We start from the raw sequence: 16,599 nt of genomic DNA, 5'->3' as shown, positions 1-16,599 counted from the left end.
TAATAATAATAATAATAATAATAATAATAATAATAATAAGATTTTAAAGTCAAGCAAAAACTTACAAACTATGAGGAATTCTGAAAAAAGGAATCAATTTAAACTTTTGAAATCTACAAGCTTCCACAAAACAGAATAACAAACCTTCATGACTTCTTAAAAATTATAAAAAACAACATATTTTTAGTCAACAATTTACTGAAAATTCACTTTAAATCTCAAAGAAATAAAATAAAATAAATAAATAAACATAAAATTAGAGAACAGAGCAACAGAAACAAGAATGTGCAGAAGCAAATCAACTTCCCCATAAATAACTTGCTGCATCACCGCAGCTTTATTCTAAGAAACCACAATCAAGAAAGAATAATTAGCCGTTTCAAATTCAAAGAAGAATTTGAACAAGAATTAGAACAGCTTTCAGTCCATAAATGTCAGATGCATCAGATCGAATCCTCAGTCATGTCATCATAATCACCATAACTTTCATCTTCCATAGCTGGAAGGTTGAGATCTAGCGTGTCAAAAACAGAACTTACCTGTTCCATGTTAGCAATTACTGCAGCTGAAGCTTGAACAGCCTCAGCAGGAGCAGGAGCAGAAGCAGCGTTATCTGCTGCAACCAAGTGTGATCTCTTATGACCACCAAGAGCTTGACCAGATGCGAAAATCTTACCACAAATTGAGCACTCATAAAATTTGGATCCATGATTCTGAATTTTGAGTTCTTTGGTATCAAGAACTTCAGAAAAGGAAGGAACTTTGATCCTCATATGTCTTGCCCTGTGACCACCAAGAGCCTGGTAAGTCGGAAAGGTCCTGCCGCATGTTTTACAGTTATACCTGCTTTGCTTCTCAATCCCTGAAGCAACATAATGGAGATCCTTCCTACGAGAAGAGGCCTTTGACTTCCTCAGCTTGAGAGAAAATTCAGATACTGACGGAAAAGATTGAATTTTTTCGAGCTCGTTGATTCCAAAATCAAATTTTGGGACGGATGGAATCATTGCGAGCTCATTCATTTCAGAATCGCATTGTGGGAAACCTGAATTTGACTTGCGCTTCTCAACTTCATCGTCTGTAACCACTGAAGCCTTATCTGATGAATCTGTAACAGAACCAGCGCCTCTGGAGAGCATCATCAGACAAAAAGCACCCGCCGTTTGCTCAATCTCGTACGCTATTGATGAACCCAATGATCCGCTCCTCTCCATTGCATTAACTTCGCTATCAGACTGGGTCTCAATTCCATCTCCTCCCTCCTCATAACTTCCGTTACGATTTGAATTCATATTTTTTTCCTCAAAATCCTCATCCTCTTCCCTGAGCTGATCCCCTTCCGTCTCAGAATGAAATTTCGTATGGTTAAAAAGAGAACTCCAAGATCTGAATTTCTCCCCACACTTTGAACAGAGCATATCATTCTCATTCTCCATCAATTTCCATGTCTTCCTTGGATTCACTCTAAATCCATACCTGCTCATTGGCTCCTTATCAGAATTCGGAAGAAGATGAATCCTCATGTGTCCTCCGAGTGCTCTTCGAGTCGGGAAGCTTCGGCCACAAACATTGCAGCAGGGCCTACCCATCTTAGAAGAAAAAACACAGTCCGAAATTGAGAAAAGTGACCTGAACTCAAACTAGTCCCGAGATTCCGATGAAATTCTTCGTTTTCTATCGATCTGAAGAGAAAAAGCTTGGATTTTTGCGAGTTTCTTGGACAGCAAAGAAATCAGCGGTCGCTAAGTGCTTGCGCTGCTTTGCTTGTTGGCCTCAAGAGCCCGATCAGTATCCTTTTATTCTCAAATGGCTCTGATTTCTTAAAACAGATGACCGAAGTCCATGCAGAAAACTAAGGCTGGAAGAAAAAAACTGGTAGAAAGGCCAAAAAAAGGCTGCACGTGTACCCAAATAGAGAACACTTTGGTTGTGGAATGGACGGCTATGATTAAATCCAAAAACAATACTTTTACGTGCTCATAAATTTATGGCCGTACAGTGATATAGATAATAGGACTTTCTAAGTGAAAAATTTGAAACAGTAAAAACTATGAGTTCCAACCCAATTCAAATACTTTCATCTTGTCGATATATGTTGCAAGTTTTTATCAGTCTTTGACTAATCAGAAGTAATATTGCACTTGTTAGAGTTGTTGATGTGAATTTCACTAGGGGTGGCGAAATATGTTTGGGAAGTGGTGTTGAGTGGGCTGCTATGAAGTAGGACGGATAGTAGAGATCGAGTGCTAAAAAGTCAGATGCCAGCATTGTCACTAGCAGCGGTGATTGGGAGGTGGTGGAGGTGAGAGTGATGGCCTAACAATAACGTTCTTGGGGTGGCAACGACAGTGGTCATGGGGCAGTCACGGTGGTCTGTCTGCAACAATGGTAGAGGATAGACAATGGTGGTTTGTTGGTGACGATGGTATGACGATGATGGTGGAGATAGTTGTTGTGGCCAAACTATGGTGGTCAAGCAATGGTGGTCTGATGGCGATGATGGCTCAATGAATATGTTTGATGATGGCAGCGACGAGATGATGGTGGCCCTATGGTGGCGAAGGTAGACAACGGTGGTTCTGCAGCGGGGACTATGGTCTTGATGATGTGGTTAGACAACGATAATCTGATTGTGTTTGTTGCTAGACGACAATGGTCTCGTAGAATAGATGATGGTGGCGGCTAGTCGAAACGGTCTGACGGTGGTGGAGCTCACGAACCCTCAAGAGTTTGAAACTCCAGATTTCTCTTCCAAGAAAAATTACTAAGCATGGACTCCGCACATGCGTAATTTATTGTATTTTGGTTGTATATGTTCTATCTAGAGCTGTAAAATAAACTCATTGTTCGCGAACAGTTATTGCTCTGCTCGTTAAGTAGCTCGTGTTCGGCTCATTCGTTAAGTAAAGGAGCCAGAGACGAACAACCCTTTATTTGCTCGAACATTTATATAATAATATATCATATATATTTATATCTATATTTAAATCATAACAGCTCGTGTGGTCATAAGGGTTACATAGAATTTGTGCAGGATCAAATCCAACACCCTACATCTATTTTATTTAATAAATTTTAGCAAGCTAATTTCGAGTCAAACATGAGCTGAACACAAACAAAAATATTTAAATCGAGCCGAACAAGAAAACATTGTTCATGAGCCTAACACGAACACGAGCAATTTCTAATGAGCCGAACACAAGCTGGCTCAAGCTCAGCTCTTTTACAACCATAATTGTATCAATACAACCAATACAATAAAATCAGGATATGCGTACTCCACACCTGATAATTGCCCCTCTTCCAGGTTCAAGTTCTCTGCATGAAGAAAGTGAATGTCTATTCATAGATTTATGAGTGACACAGATTTATGAGTGACACACTCTAAAAATATTGCATGAATCTGAACCGTTCCATCGAACGACCCATAGTGTTTGATCGAATGATATTATATGAGGAGTTAAGTGTCTTGAAGGTGTCAAAATTGAGTGACCTTAAATTCATTGAATTCATCACATCAAGACATTCGATTTGACCATAAACGAATGGAAAATAGAGAGGCAATTGAGAAAAAGAAACAAGTAATTGCCAAACCTGAAAAAATTATTATATATGTATATGATTAATTTTTATTTGACATGAAAAATCTGGATATGACTAATTTTTATGTTATTTCAAGCTTAACAATGGTAGTATTTTTTATGCATCAGGTATTGGATAAGTAAATTCAAAAGAATTGTGGTATATATGAAAATGCTCCATCAAGATAATAACACTAATTTTTATGAACACTGGGATAGTAATTACGTATTACTCTAATCTACTTAAAACGTCCATAACAATTTTTCCTCTAACAACGAAATATTTATCCCTTCAAAAATAAAATTACAAAAAAATAAAAGAAAACATACAACAGAAAGAATATTTTAATTCCTCAGCAGATTCATGAATTATGATTGTCAGAAAGAGAAGGCAGGCCAGCATGGATTCGCCGGAAAAAAAATGGATGATGCGATTGATCCACCGCCATCAATTGCAAATGCAGTTCATTTTTTCAGCTTTGCAGATGAGTTCAAATTAGAATCAGCTGAAACCAGAACCATCTTTTCCTGAAGATCATCCCCTTCTCTTCGCCATCTGCCTTCAACACAGTTGATTTTTTTATGGATTTGAATCACCATTGCCATCATTATGCTCATAATCAGACGTAGAATGTGCTGAATTTCCATCCAAGGTTTGCAATGCTCTGTAATCTTCCTCCTCGTCAGTTCCGACGGGATGAGAGTCATCATTCTCGACCGGAAGTGACCCCAATACAGACTTCACTTCCTCTTCACCTTCATCGGGGAAATCCATATCGCCGCTTTCTCGCCACTCATCATCATCACTATCAACATTCGACCGGTCGAACCGGTTCTGATGGGCTCTTTTCCGGAGAATGAAGACATTAAAGTAGTAGCTGACCAACTCTTTGAAACTGGACGATGGGAAAGGCTTGCGGAGCATGACCCAGAAGTTTCTGCCTGCCGATTCGGGGTTCGATTGCACCACATCATAGAAAAGGTTCTCCTCCTCTTCAGTCCATCTTTGGGATACTGTCTCTCCCATGTGGGAAAATCCTAGTTGTATGAACTCTTCCTCACCCAGCTCTTTGATGAGCTTCTCCCTGGCTTCCGTCACATGTTTCCACACACATTTGATAGAACCTTCATCGGCGCAGTCGCAAACGATCTTAGGGTGACAGATTCGAGCTTCCGCAGCGATAGAGTCTGGGTCTGGCATAGGGCTGACGATGGTTCCCAGCCACTTATCGCTAGCTTCATCATGACTGGCATATGACATCATTAGATTGATTGAGGACGAGTTAGAATCTGGAGATGTAAAATTTGGAAGATCAGCTTGATGATCTGGTCCGATGGGGACATGTCTCCAATGGAAATGATCCGAAAACTGGAAAAAAACATCTTCCGGCGGATCGGATCGAGTTATTTGGTGATGAACTTCGCCTCCTGGATGTAAAGGAGAATCAGTCAGGTTGATCAAGCCTTGGTAGCCATTTCCTTTGTGTTGGATGTTAACCAAGGGAAGGTCAGATTACCTGCTTCGAAGCCTTTAACATTAGTATCCACAATGGCTGTTTGGTTTCTCCACTCTGCCTCCTCTGAAATAGGAAAATCATGATAAATATTAGAGGCATTCACATACATACCTCTTAATTCCTATGTATTTACATATCTAACATCTGAACTTTGCTTTTTACATTTATAGCGCCCAAATCTTTCATATCATATATAGAATATTATCAATTTAACTTTTAAAAAGTGAAGCACAACTTTTGATACAGATAATGTGGTAAGTGTGTAAAAGATGAAGTTTAGATGCTAGATATGTAAATACATAGGAATCGAATGGTATGCATGTAAAGCTTTCTAAATGTCAAATTTACATAATGCCACATGATGCTACTTGTTGCAATACCATGTTGGGGCATATATATGCATACCACAAAATTTTAGTGTATTTACATACCTAACACCTAAACTTTAATATTTACATTGATAGCACTCAAAACACTCACAAACCTCAAAAAAACCACTTGTACTAACTTTTTGAAGTAAAATGCATATTTTTAGGCATAATTTTTTAGCACAAAGTTGTTATGAATACAAATATTAAGTCTTACGTGTTAGATATGTAAATCCATAAAAATTGTCCGGTAGGTATGTAAATTTCTGTACTATGTTTTAACTATCCATGGACTGACTTCTTTTAGAGATCTACCTGGATGTTTTCCCTCAGGGGGGATGCTGACGAAAGAGTTTCCATCTGAGTGTTCCAACTTTGCCTCTTGATCCTCTTGTCTGGCTCGCTTATTCGCCATTTCATCACAAAAATGGATCGACGGCCGTTTGCCATTCTCGATGACTGCAGTTCCCAAGGAGCTTTCGGAGGCAATTGAAGGGTTAAGGGTGCAGTCAAGCACACTTGCAGTAAACACACTGGATATGTCATCAGTTCTCACCCTGAACCCCAAGTCAGCCCCGCTGTCAAAACAATCCTGTTCTCCATCTTCACACACACACACACACGCAGAGACACGCACAAAACCTAAATTCAGACACAAAACTTTACATCACAAAAAAATAAAAAAAGAAGAAATTATACTTCGTTTACCTGCCAATTGCTGTTTCCCAGAAACAAACTTAAACGAAGGAACTTCTGTTGATGAGCGAAAATGGCCGGCACACTCCAATTGCCGTAGGTGTTCGTGGGAAAGCTGGTATGAGTCGTCAGTAACACAAGGCTGCCTGTTGTACATCTTCAATCTGGGAAAGAAAGAATAGAGCGTATCCTTTCAAACAATGATAGAACCCATAGAAAAAAATCTCATAAGAGCAATAAATGTGATGTATAAAAAGTTTATAAAAACTCCATTTGGCGCAAGAAAGAAAAGATTTTTTACTAAATTGATTAAATATGACCATCAACGAGTGCTCTGGGTATGAAATTAAAAGACATTGTATAGTTCTTATGATTTGTATGTATGCCACAGCTTCTGCAGCCGAAATGAGCAACGATAAAGAACACTAACACAAAACCTTAGCTAAAGTGGCTTCCAATGCACATAAGAACCATTTGAACGACCAAAATGTCAAAAAGCATTTCAATTTAGCTGTGATATTAATCAAATAAAAATAGGGAAATTTACATATGTAGCACATGATTTTTAGGTATTTACATGTCTCAAACCTAAACTTTCATATTTACATACATAAACTAGGCCAGTACATAAGGTTGGCAAATGATCAACCTCAATTAACATTTTAGTTAGTTCCATATTTAAATTTAAATACACAAAAAATCAAACATTAACATCATCAATTTAAGATTTAAATTTCAAGAAACTTAATTGTGTAGTCCCTCTCCACAATCACGTCTGCATGAAGAGAGATTGCATGCAAACAACACATTAAAATTATGGGTGAATCGTATTTGGACTGCAAAATTAGTCAAACAACGAGCACGTGAGAGCAATTCAGCCCTTGCGACACCTTTAAAACTTTTGTATGCAAATCTTCACCCCTTCCCTTTGTTTCCTCCTCTACCAATAATTTGTTAATGCATGATGCCACAAACTAACAACTTAGATGAAAACCAACACATGACTTCAACTTCCAATTCTTTCAAAGTAGAAAAATTAAAAGTAAGAATTTTTAACTTCCAAATAAATAACTAAACTTTCTTAGAAACAGCTTCTCCAACATCAGATCGTAAAAGTAGAAAGGGTCACCCTCTCCAACGAACAATCAACCAACTACATCCTAAGCTCACATGCACTGTCCCATCATATTTATCTTCATACTAATAGAAAAACAGGATCATTCAGAATACACATAACTAACATCAAATCGTCCAGCTATAGTAGAAAAGATAATCCCACCAACAGCATTTTACTTTGTTAAGTTTTCCCATGCGTTAAATCCCCAATGGACTTTACAAAGACAAACCAATGCCAAATTAAAGTGTTAAATATTTTTCATGTGTGAATCCAAATAATTTTTTGTTGTTTTCTCATACTACTAAGCCTTGTTAGTAGTATTACAAGCTCTATTAAGCATCACTTGAATGTGCTGAAGCATGTTTTGGTAAAAAATTCAAACAAGGGATGAATTATTATCCAAATTATTGGGGGTCAACTTACGAAATATGAATACTTAGTTTTACATGAATTTTAATACTAGTTGTCAACCTAACACCAGTTTTAAAGCTTTCACAACCAAGCTAGGGGAAAATGATGGCATAAGTTCTAACATCAGTTGTCAACCATAAAAGGACGCATGTACATTTACGCCTTATCCTAGCCTCATATGAACCATTTAGATTCAATTAATTAAACCTACAGCCCCATTCCTATTGAGTGGTATAAGACATAATAACCCATATTTATAATTTTTTATAAAGCAATTTCCTGCCATGCTATCTTAAGTCAATTTTTTAGCTCCTAATCCCTTTAGCAGTAAATCCATCTACTGTGCTCAAATCTGATGGAGTGAAAACACCATCCAATCACATCATAACAAGATTATCTTTTCCCCATAAACACCAATACATGACTTGCAATGCAAAATATCCTATGCTGCTCTTCTCGCTAAAACAATGTACACTCGTGTGCAATAATGTCTGCAGGGAACCATAAGAGGATGATGGATTTGCTAACTATGTAATTTTAAGTTATTTTATTTGCATAAGTCAACTGCCATGTTCACTATAATTTTCAAAAAAAAATTTCATTAATAATATTTAAGTTTTATTTTATGACATCTAAAGGTCAATTCTACTGCAGCTGGATGTCATGCTACTTGATGGCTAAAATAACAGGCAACAAAAAGAAAATCAAAATAAAAATTAATCTTCTGAAACACATTAATTTTTTGAGTGATATGACATTAATTTAAAAACATTGTATTAGTAAATAAAAATGTTACATGAATTATAAATAATAATGTTAGGAAGATAATGCTACCATCCACGCAATAATGAACCTAACAACACCTAAAATGATTATCCATCATTTCATAGACATTATAATTAAAATATAAATGTCTCCTTTGCAACTGGTGCGAGGAATTGCCCTCATGTAGCAGCCTATGAAAAAGTTACAGTTGATGTGACAAATATTTATGAGGCAATTAAATACATAGCACTCAAAACTTAGCTATTTATAAAAGTAGCACCCCCTTTCATCCATTTTCAAATTCTTACTAATATATAAAATTCACAACAAAACACCAACCCATATTTTTCAATTTTATCAAATTATCAATGGCTAGATCATGACGCGTGTAAATACAATAATTTGGTAGTTAAAAAAATACATGTGAGCTTGTTTTGTTAAAAAAAACAACAAAATTTCAATTGATATGCATATAATTATCCCAATATTCTTCTTTATTGCTTAATAAGATAAAAGTCCCCTACAAAAGTAACCTCCAAAAAATTTAATATTATTGCATCAAATGTAAATTTGTTAAGATTAACACATAAAATGGATAATAGCATGTCAAAATCATAATTTAGCAATGCCATTTTATAATCCAAAAATTATGGCTATTTCTTGCATACTCCTCATAACAACTTTTGTTGGGAGTGTCAAGCATCCTCTTTGTAAAAGCATATCTACTATTCGGTGATATTTTATTTTCATTCATTACCATCAATGTTTAAAAAAACGAAATCGAGAACCAAAATATTTTGCCTCAGCGAGGCGAGGTGTAGCCCTTACACCTCAAGAATGAAGAAAAAATTTGTGAAATTAAAAATAATTCATAAATATGACATACGCCATTGATATTTGATTTAATTTATTATCATAAATACATAAATCACAAATTTTAATGTTAAATATTGATATAAAATAGAAGTTTGAAAAGTGATTAAAGATAAACATTCACTTAAAATTTAAATAATCCATGAGTCAAAATTCATAACATATGACATACGCCATTGATATTTGATTTAATTTATTATCATAAATACATAAATCACAAATCTTAATGTTAAAAATTGATATAAAATAGAAGTTTGAAAAGTGATTAAATATAAACATTCACTTAAAATTTAAATAATCCATGAGAGTCAAAATTCATAACAGCCTCATCCTTATTTTCATCATCTTTAAGAGAATCGTCATAATCATATAATTCTATCTCATTTGCATTTTTTAAATATTATTTATTTACTATAATTTTCTTCTTAATATCATTTAATTCAAAATTCAATATAATTTAAAAGAAAAGTATAAACTAATAATATAATCAAGTAATCATGCTTAAATTATCTTTTGACATTTTTTAAGCATTGTATCAAATATATAAAATGAAGGATAATATTTTTTCTTTGCATAGCTTGATCGAAGCGCTGCCTCAAACGCCTCGAGACCTAAAACCTCGAGGTGACACCTCAAAGGAAAGAGGTGTAAGCCTCGAGACATTTTTTTAGCACCTTAATTCGAGTAGAGCCTCGAGGAGCGAGTCTCAAGACGCAAGCCTTGGAAGTAATCATAAACAATGATTCTCATTATGTATTTTGTTGTTTTTTAAGAGATTGAAATTTGACAAAGTAATAAAATGTGATTTTTCTTCTTGCAACAAAAAGCCTAATCATTGCATAGTTTATTTTGATAGCATATTTCTACAAAACCTTAGTTTTAAGAAAATCTTTAAATCATTATTTGTGCCAAATTTTAGATATTTTATAATTTATATCAAAACAAGCAACGTTGTGCTATGATGCATTGTGAATTCAATCCTTCATATGCTCTGCATCATAGTGCATACTTAAAAATAAGACATTGCTTTCAATATAAATAAAAGGAATCACAAACCTAAAGGATGAGACTCCTACATTTAAAGGATATCGAAGGCATAAATCATTGGGACATATTATCTACATCTCTTATGATAGTATCCTATTTTCCAATTATTGATGACTCATTTATAATTCTTTATGTTTAATGGCTAAAATGAACAAATCTATAACTACAAATTTTTCATCATCGTTTCTTTTTTATAAAATAGAAATATGTCTAGTTCAACATTGAAATGTCTTATGTTAAACACCGTAAAAGACCTGATAGGCGTGTGTATTTGCGCAAAAAATAAATCATCACACATACACATCATCAAGTTTTTATAATGGAGGGCATGATATCTTGTATGTATTGGAATACTTTATTAGTAAACTGTATGAGTAAAACTAGAAAATCAAAAATCTTCCATGTGTCACCTAATCATCAAAGTATTGTTCACATAAGGTAAAAATACACACGTACGTAAGTATAACCTGAACTAAGAAAATTAACATGAAGTCACAAGAATCTATGATCACCTATATGAAAGGCATTCCATTCTGGTCTGGACAACTAAACTACGTTTTATGCTTCCCATCTCTTCTTTCGTAGAAAATTGTTAGATTTCCAGAATTACACCTTCTCAATCTGAAAAACAAAGAAAAAAGGTAAGGCACCCTCTTGCCTACGAGACAAGCCTAGCATTACTACCAGCTCACCCTAAAGTATGAAACTAAAGAGTCAAAGTCACTTTTCTGCTTTTATAGCTGGGTCATGGAATAAAATGCCCCAAGAATCCTCCCACTATGATGAAGCATGGGCGTAATAGGAGCCTTGCGTCTATTATTTGGGGCATTTACATACCGCCCAATTCCTATGTATTTACATATACAACACCAAAACATTACTTTTTACATTTATGCCACCCAAATCTTTCATATGACATAAAAAATACCACCATTTTAATTTTTAAAATGTGAAATACACCTTCCCGCCTAGGTAAGGTGGCCCATTTGTAACATGCATAGGTAAGGCGGCACGTATGTAAAAATTGACGTTTCACTGTTAAATATGTAAATACATAAAAATTGTGTGCCATGTATGTAAATCTCCCTTAATTTTTTGCATTCTAACCGCCAGATCCTAGAGGCATGGGTGTACTAGCTGTCCCAGGTTCAGTATGCTGAGATCAAAATGACATAATATTTAAAATTTCTTTACATGCATCCGCGCACACACATAAACAGAGCACCGATTATATCCAGTCAAGATTGATGGAAAATCAATAATGACGTTGAAGTACGTACTTTATTCATGTGTTATTTGCTTTCCATTGTATCTATGGACTTGTCGAAAGTAAATGATAGCTAAAGAACTTACAATTCCTGAACTTATGCTAAATTCAGTTAATATAAACAAAAAATTGTTCAATAAACTTTACAGTCGGCAGTTAAAGAAGCTCTCACAATCTTTGCTAAAGACATATTTGTTATAATTAGGGCATTTACATACTTACCATCTAATTTCATGTATTTACATATCTAACAAAAAAACTTTACTTTTCACATTGATACCACCCAAATCTTTCATATAGCATCAAAAATACCACCATTTTAACTTTTAAAAGGTGAAATGCACATTTGCATGCCGCACAAGTAAAGGTTGAAGTTTAGATGTTAGATATGTAAATACATAGGAATTAATGGTATGCGTGTAAATCTTCTTTGTAGAGTGTGTGTTAGCGCAGGTGTGTGGTTAATAAAATAAGATACTTTGCCAATGATAATCATACTAAGATGACATTGATGACACATAAATTTAAGAAAAAAATAACATCAAAGTTTACTTAATTGCTATTTACCTCTCAATAGCTGATCCAAAGGAATGCCCGAAGAAAATACGAGCTCCAATCCACCAGTAGTTGCATAAATTTCAGAATTTGTTATATCGGGGACGGCGGGCACAAGAATATGAAGGTAAATAAGAGCACTTAATCACTTCGAGAACTCTATAAACAAAACAATTATAAAACAAGGAATACTGAAGCCTTCAATTTGAAGGATCGTTCGGTACAAATCAAAATCTGGAAGCCGGCGGATCAAACAATTCCTATAAATAAAATCTTCATACGGATCTAAGGCTCGAACCCCCAAACAAATAATCGATTTAGCCCCAGCTAAAAAGTATTATGATCAATCAACAAAAAAACAAACAAATTCAGCTTGCAAATCTAGATCTACAGATATGGAAACAGGAATCACGGACAATAATTTTCAAAACAGCAGAGCAAGGCTGACGAACATAACAAGAACCGGTAACAATCAAAACGGGATAGATAACGAAATCGGACGCGATGCGCCTTCGAATCGAGGATCTAGGGCACGAACCGACCGCAATCGAGATTGGATCGAGATCTCAATTTTGGCACGGAAAAGACCAAAAGGGGCAAAAGGCTGGGGCTATGCTTTCAACTTCAATTATTATTTATAAAGCGATAATTCGGATTGAACTCAGCTAAATGACCGTAATACCCCCATGAATTTTTAAATGGCAACTAAGGCTTCAAATCATATAGTTACTTACAGGTACGATTTGCGTTCGGATACAGAGGGAAATAAGATTGATCCAAGGCTAATTTGGGGGAATGAAAAAGGCAAATCGAAGTTTGATTGGTGTTTCTTAAATCTGTGGATCATTAGTCATGAACGGTCAGGATCTCATTGCTTTCGATTGTTTTGTAGTTCAAAAGGGCTGTTTGGTAAAATCTGCAGTTGTAAATTTCCCACAAAATTAATAATTTGGCATTAAGTGATAAACTAGCTTATGAGAAAAAAATAGTAACAACTTCCTGTGATTAGAAAAAATATTGAGTTCGGAGTCCGAAGCAGCGTTTAGGCAACGGACGTGATTCACCAGATCAGCGGAAGAGAAAAAAAAAACATCGCTCGGTGCATCGCATCCGTTGTCCGAATGTTGCTTGTGTCCAGACTCCAGACGCAATATTCCTCTCCTGTTATTGAGTGTTGAACTCAATTTACAACATGTTACTTTTTTTTAAAATTATTTATTATATATTACAGTGTTATTTATTATTATTATTATTATTATTATTATTATTATTATTATTATTATGGCATAGTATTACTCTTAGTATGATAGGTAATATTGATATGATTTATTGTGGATACTGTCTTGATTGTCTTTTATCTCCTTGACATCGCATATAGGATACATTGCAATGTATAATGCCTCACTTCATCATATCAAAGAGAGATTTTATTAATTATCTCCATCACATTGATGAACTCTTCATGCATTGCATTGTCGCAGGGGTTCATTGCCACTATCGAGCTAATGAAACATATATTATAGGTTTAGCATCATAACATGGATTATGTGCCATGAGCTATAAAATTGGACTTGGCAACAAATGTTTGATGACATGTCATCGAAACACAATCTTAAGAGGTATCTTTATGTACATTATATTAATGTCGTAATCATATTTTATATTGTACATGAAATATGTGGTTATGAGATGGTGAGAGCACATGAACTTCCATGTGTTGTTTGTTTTAAATATAGATAACACTCGCTTGATTCAGATTACGTGCCATGAGCGATAAAATAGGACTTTACAACAAATGTTTGATGACATGTGATGGAGACGCAATCTTAAGAGGTATCTTTAAGTACATTCGTAATCGTATTTTATATTGTCATGAAATATGCGGTTATGAGATAGTGAGAGCGCATGAACTTCCATGTGTTGTTCGCTTTAAATATAGATAACACTTGCTTGATTCAAATGGTTCGAGCTTAAAGGGTGGTCGCTTAGATTGAGGGGGCCAAACTCATAAGGCACTGGTCCAATTCATGTGAAATTTAAGAAACTTTGTTGGGCGGCAAGATCTTAGAGGAATTGTCAAAGTCACTAGATTGCTTATCTTGTGGTTATTTTATTGATGTGTCTTTAATAAATGTCAAGTGTTTATTCATCAAATTCATATATAACATTTTTTATATCGGTAAAAATTCTTCTAAATAAAATATTAAACGGCTCATTCAAGCCACGAGACACACCAGTACACATTAGGCAATACTCTAGAATTTTTCCGTGAAACACTAAAATCTTCTGAACATATTTATCTTTCCTTATTTTAATTTTATTCCACCTTATCTAAAGCCCAACCAAAAGCCAAGTGGGTTATATAAACAGGGTCAGGACATTGTCGAAAAAAAAATTCCATTCAACATCTTATTAAGTGCAACTAGCTTGATTTGATGTTAATGACAATCAAGAGAATCTTAGTATCTTTAAAGAGAAATATCATTTAACATGGACAATAAGAAGTTCACAACCAATATCAAACTTCTTAGTGTTGGAAATTTTTTTTCATGTCACGAGTGTAGGGAGTTTACCTGCACAACTCGAGATAGTTTATGGTTCACCCGCATCATAGCTTAAGACACCCATCCAAAACTCTCTAACACTTGTCTGGGGCAAAAAGCTAGGGTGGTGGTGATTTAACATTACCCGAAAAACCGGTTGTTGGAAGGTCTAATTCAGGACGCGGGACATATTTGGTACCCATTATGGTGTTTAGAAGTCATTGCATGATCGCATGGAGCCTCCTGTGGCCAAGGGAAGTGACAAAGTCCTAGGAGCTGCGTTAAAGTTAGGGTTCGGGACGCCCTACCCTCGCTAGCGACAAATTTTTCCGTGAATAACTGATCAAAATACCTAAATTTAAAGATATGGGACTGCATATCACTACTCCCTTAGCTGACAGATCGAGAAATTTCTTCGTCAAACACTCTCAATGTTTCGGAGCTAGACGCTGAATATGCCTTCCCAAAATTTTAAAATCGAGCCCCTATAAGTCTAACACCAGTCTCGGATGCCTACGCACCCAAAACAGCTCGAAAACAACTATTTTCTCGAGAGATGGAAAATTAAGCGTCACGGGTCCGTGGTAACCTGCCGAAAACCCGCAGAACCGCTAGTTTACCGCCATTGATTGGTTTTAAAGTGAAAAATGGGAACTAGGCTCACCAGGATGCTTCCTACTGGGGCAAGTTGTCATTCCATGCATTAAGTTCGGGGAATATCTCCTCGAGTGGGGACCTTCAGCGAGTTCAAACTCGATTAATGCAAAGTTTAGTCTGGGAGAGCTCGGGGAGCTGTGTGTTGCCTCGCCAAAGCCTCCTTCTTGAAGAAAGCCTCCTCATTTCCAGGAGGAGAAGCTTTGTCGGAGCTCGAGAGGTCTCTGGATTCCCCTCTTGGAGGAGAGCTTCTTTTTACTTGGGAAAAGGGTTACACCGGAGCTCGGGAGTTCGCCATATTCTCCTTCTTGAGGAGAGCTTCCTCATGATTTGGGGAAGAACCTTGGCGACTCCTACTGTTGGGACACCATTTGACGTCCAACAACCACCGTGGCGGTAAGATTCTTCCAAATCTCGCATTTTTCTTCATAGAGCCCCTATGTCTGGTTGTTATATGATTAAGGACTTATATTTTGAGTACTTAGAGGTAGCCGATAGGTTAGGGAGCCTTTCATGGGCTTTCTCATAAGAATCAAAGCATTTTTCCTAAAACCTTAGCACCAAAATCCTGTAATAAACGAGATTGTGTCAATTTCATCGTTTGTTCATTGGTTTCACTTAGATGGACAAGTGAAATCGAAGAATTGGGAGGATAAAGACGCCCATTTGGTCTTCATCGGCTCAATCACGAAGAATTCCCCTCGTTGATAAATCATTTGCTCTATGTAGAGCGAATGGGTGGTCACTTTGCTACGCGCAAAATGACATTGAGACCTCTTCCATCATTTAAACCTAGTTCCTACATGAGATTGATAGGATGAGTTTGACTTGTCATTGAGTATCATGGGTTCATTTGCTTGCATGCTTTCCGCTACATTTCATGTGTTTGACATTTGTGCATGTAGCATTTTTTGTGTCTTTTTGTGTCATTTCGTTTATCTAATGTTGATTATGTGCATATTGTATGATTGATCGCGTGATCATTTTGGGTTCGATCGATCGTCCCGTGTTGATCACCTTCTTTGGGTGTGATTGGTTGTCACATGCCGATCACCCGATCATTTGGGTTTAATCGACCGACCCGTGTCGATTACCTTCTTTAGGTTCGATCGGCCGTACCGACCCGATCGACCTATTTTTCAGCTCAATCACCCCTCTGGTCGTGATCCACTAACAAAATATCATTCAACACAGAGAGATCTCAA

At 36.0% G+C, this 16,599-nt stretch overlaps 2 protein-coding genes across 4 annotated transcripts; both read right to left on the bottom strand.

The window, feature by feature from the left end:
* Window positions 1-308: 308 nt before the first annotated feature.
* On the bottom strand, window positions 309-1,753 carry LOC110019576 (zinc finger protein ZAT9-like). The gene has a single exon (XM_020717304.1). The coding sequence runs from the start codon at window positions 1,587-1,589 to the stop codon at window positions 444-446; it is 1,146 nt and encodes a 381-aa protein (XP_020572963.1). The 5' UTR covers window positions 1,590-1,753; the 3' UTR covers window positions 309-443.
* Window positions 1,754-3,792: 2,039 nt separating this feature from the next.
* LOC110019569 lies at window positions 3,793-12,792 on the bottom strand. Of its 3 annotated transcripts, none has more exons than XM_020717294.1 (6): window positions 12,210-12,792; window positions 10,888-10,996; window positions 6,175-6,326; window positions 5,782-6,108; window positions 5,099-5,161; window positions 3,793-5,009 (listed from the first exon to the last, which is right to left on the bottom strand). In XM_020717294.1, the coding sequence occupies exons 2-6, from the start codon at window positions 10,944-10,946 to the stop codon at window positions 4,162-4,164; spliced, it is 1,449 nt and encodes a 482-aa protein (XP_020572953.1). In that variant the 5' UTR covers window positions 10,947-10,996; window positions 12,210-12,792; the 3' UTR covers window positions 3,793-4,161. The 3 variants fall into 3 exon arrangements, with proteins under 3 accessions (XP_020572953.1, XP_020572954.1, XP_020572955.1); XM_020717295.1 differs by having other exon boundaries at window positions 5,782-6,069; XM_020717296.1 differs by lacking the exon at window positions 10,888-10,996.
* Window positions 12,793-16,599: the final 3,807 nt, after the last annotated feature.

Source organism: Phalaenopsis equestris, unplaced genomic scaffold, assembly GCF_001263595.1.
Source record: "Phalaenopsis equestris unplaced genomic scaffold, ASM126359v1 Scaffold000061, whole genome shotgun sequence".
In the NCBI taxonomy this organism is placed as follows: Eukaryota; Viridiplantae; Streptophyta; class Magnoliopsida; order Asparagales; family Orchidaceae; genus Phalaenopsis; species Phalaenopsis equestris.
The sequence above is the reverse complement of the archived record's forward strand: the minus strand, read 5'-3'. Positions and strand labels throughout refer to the sequence as shown.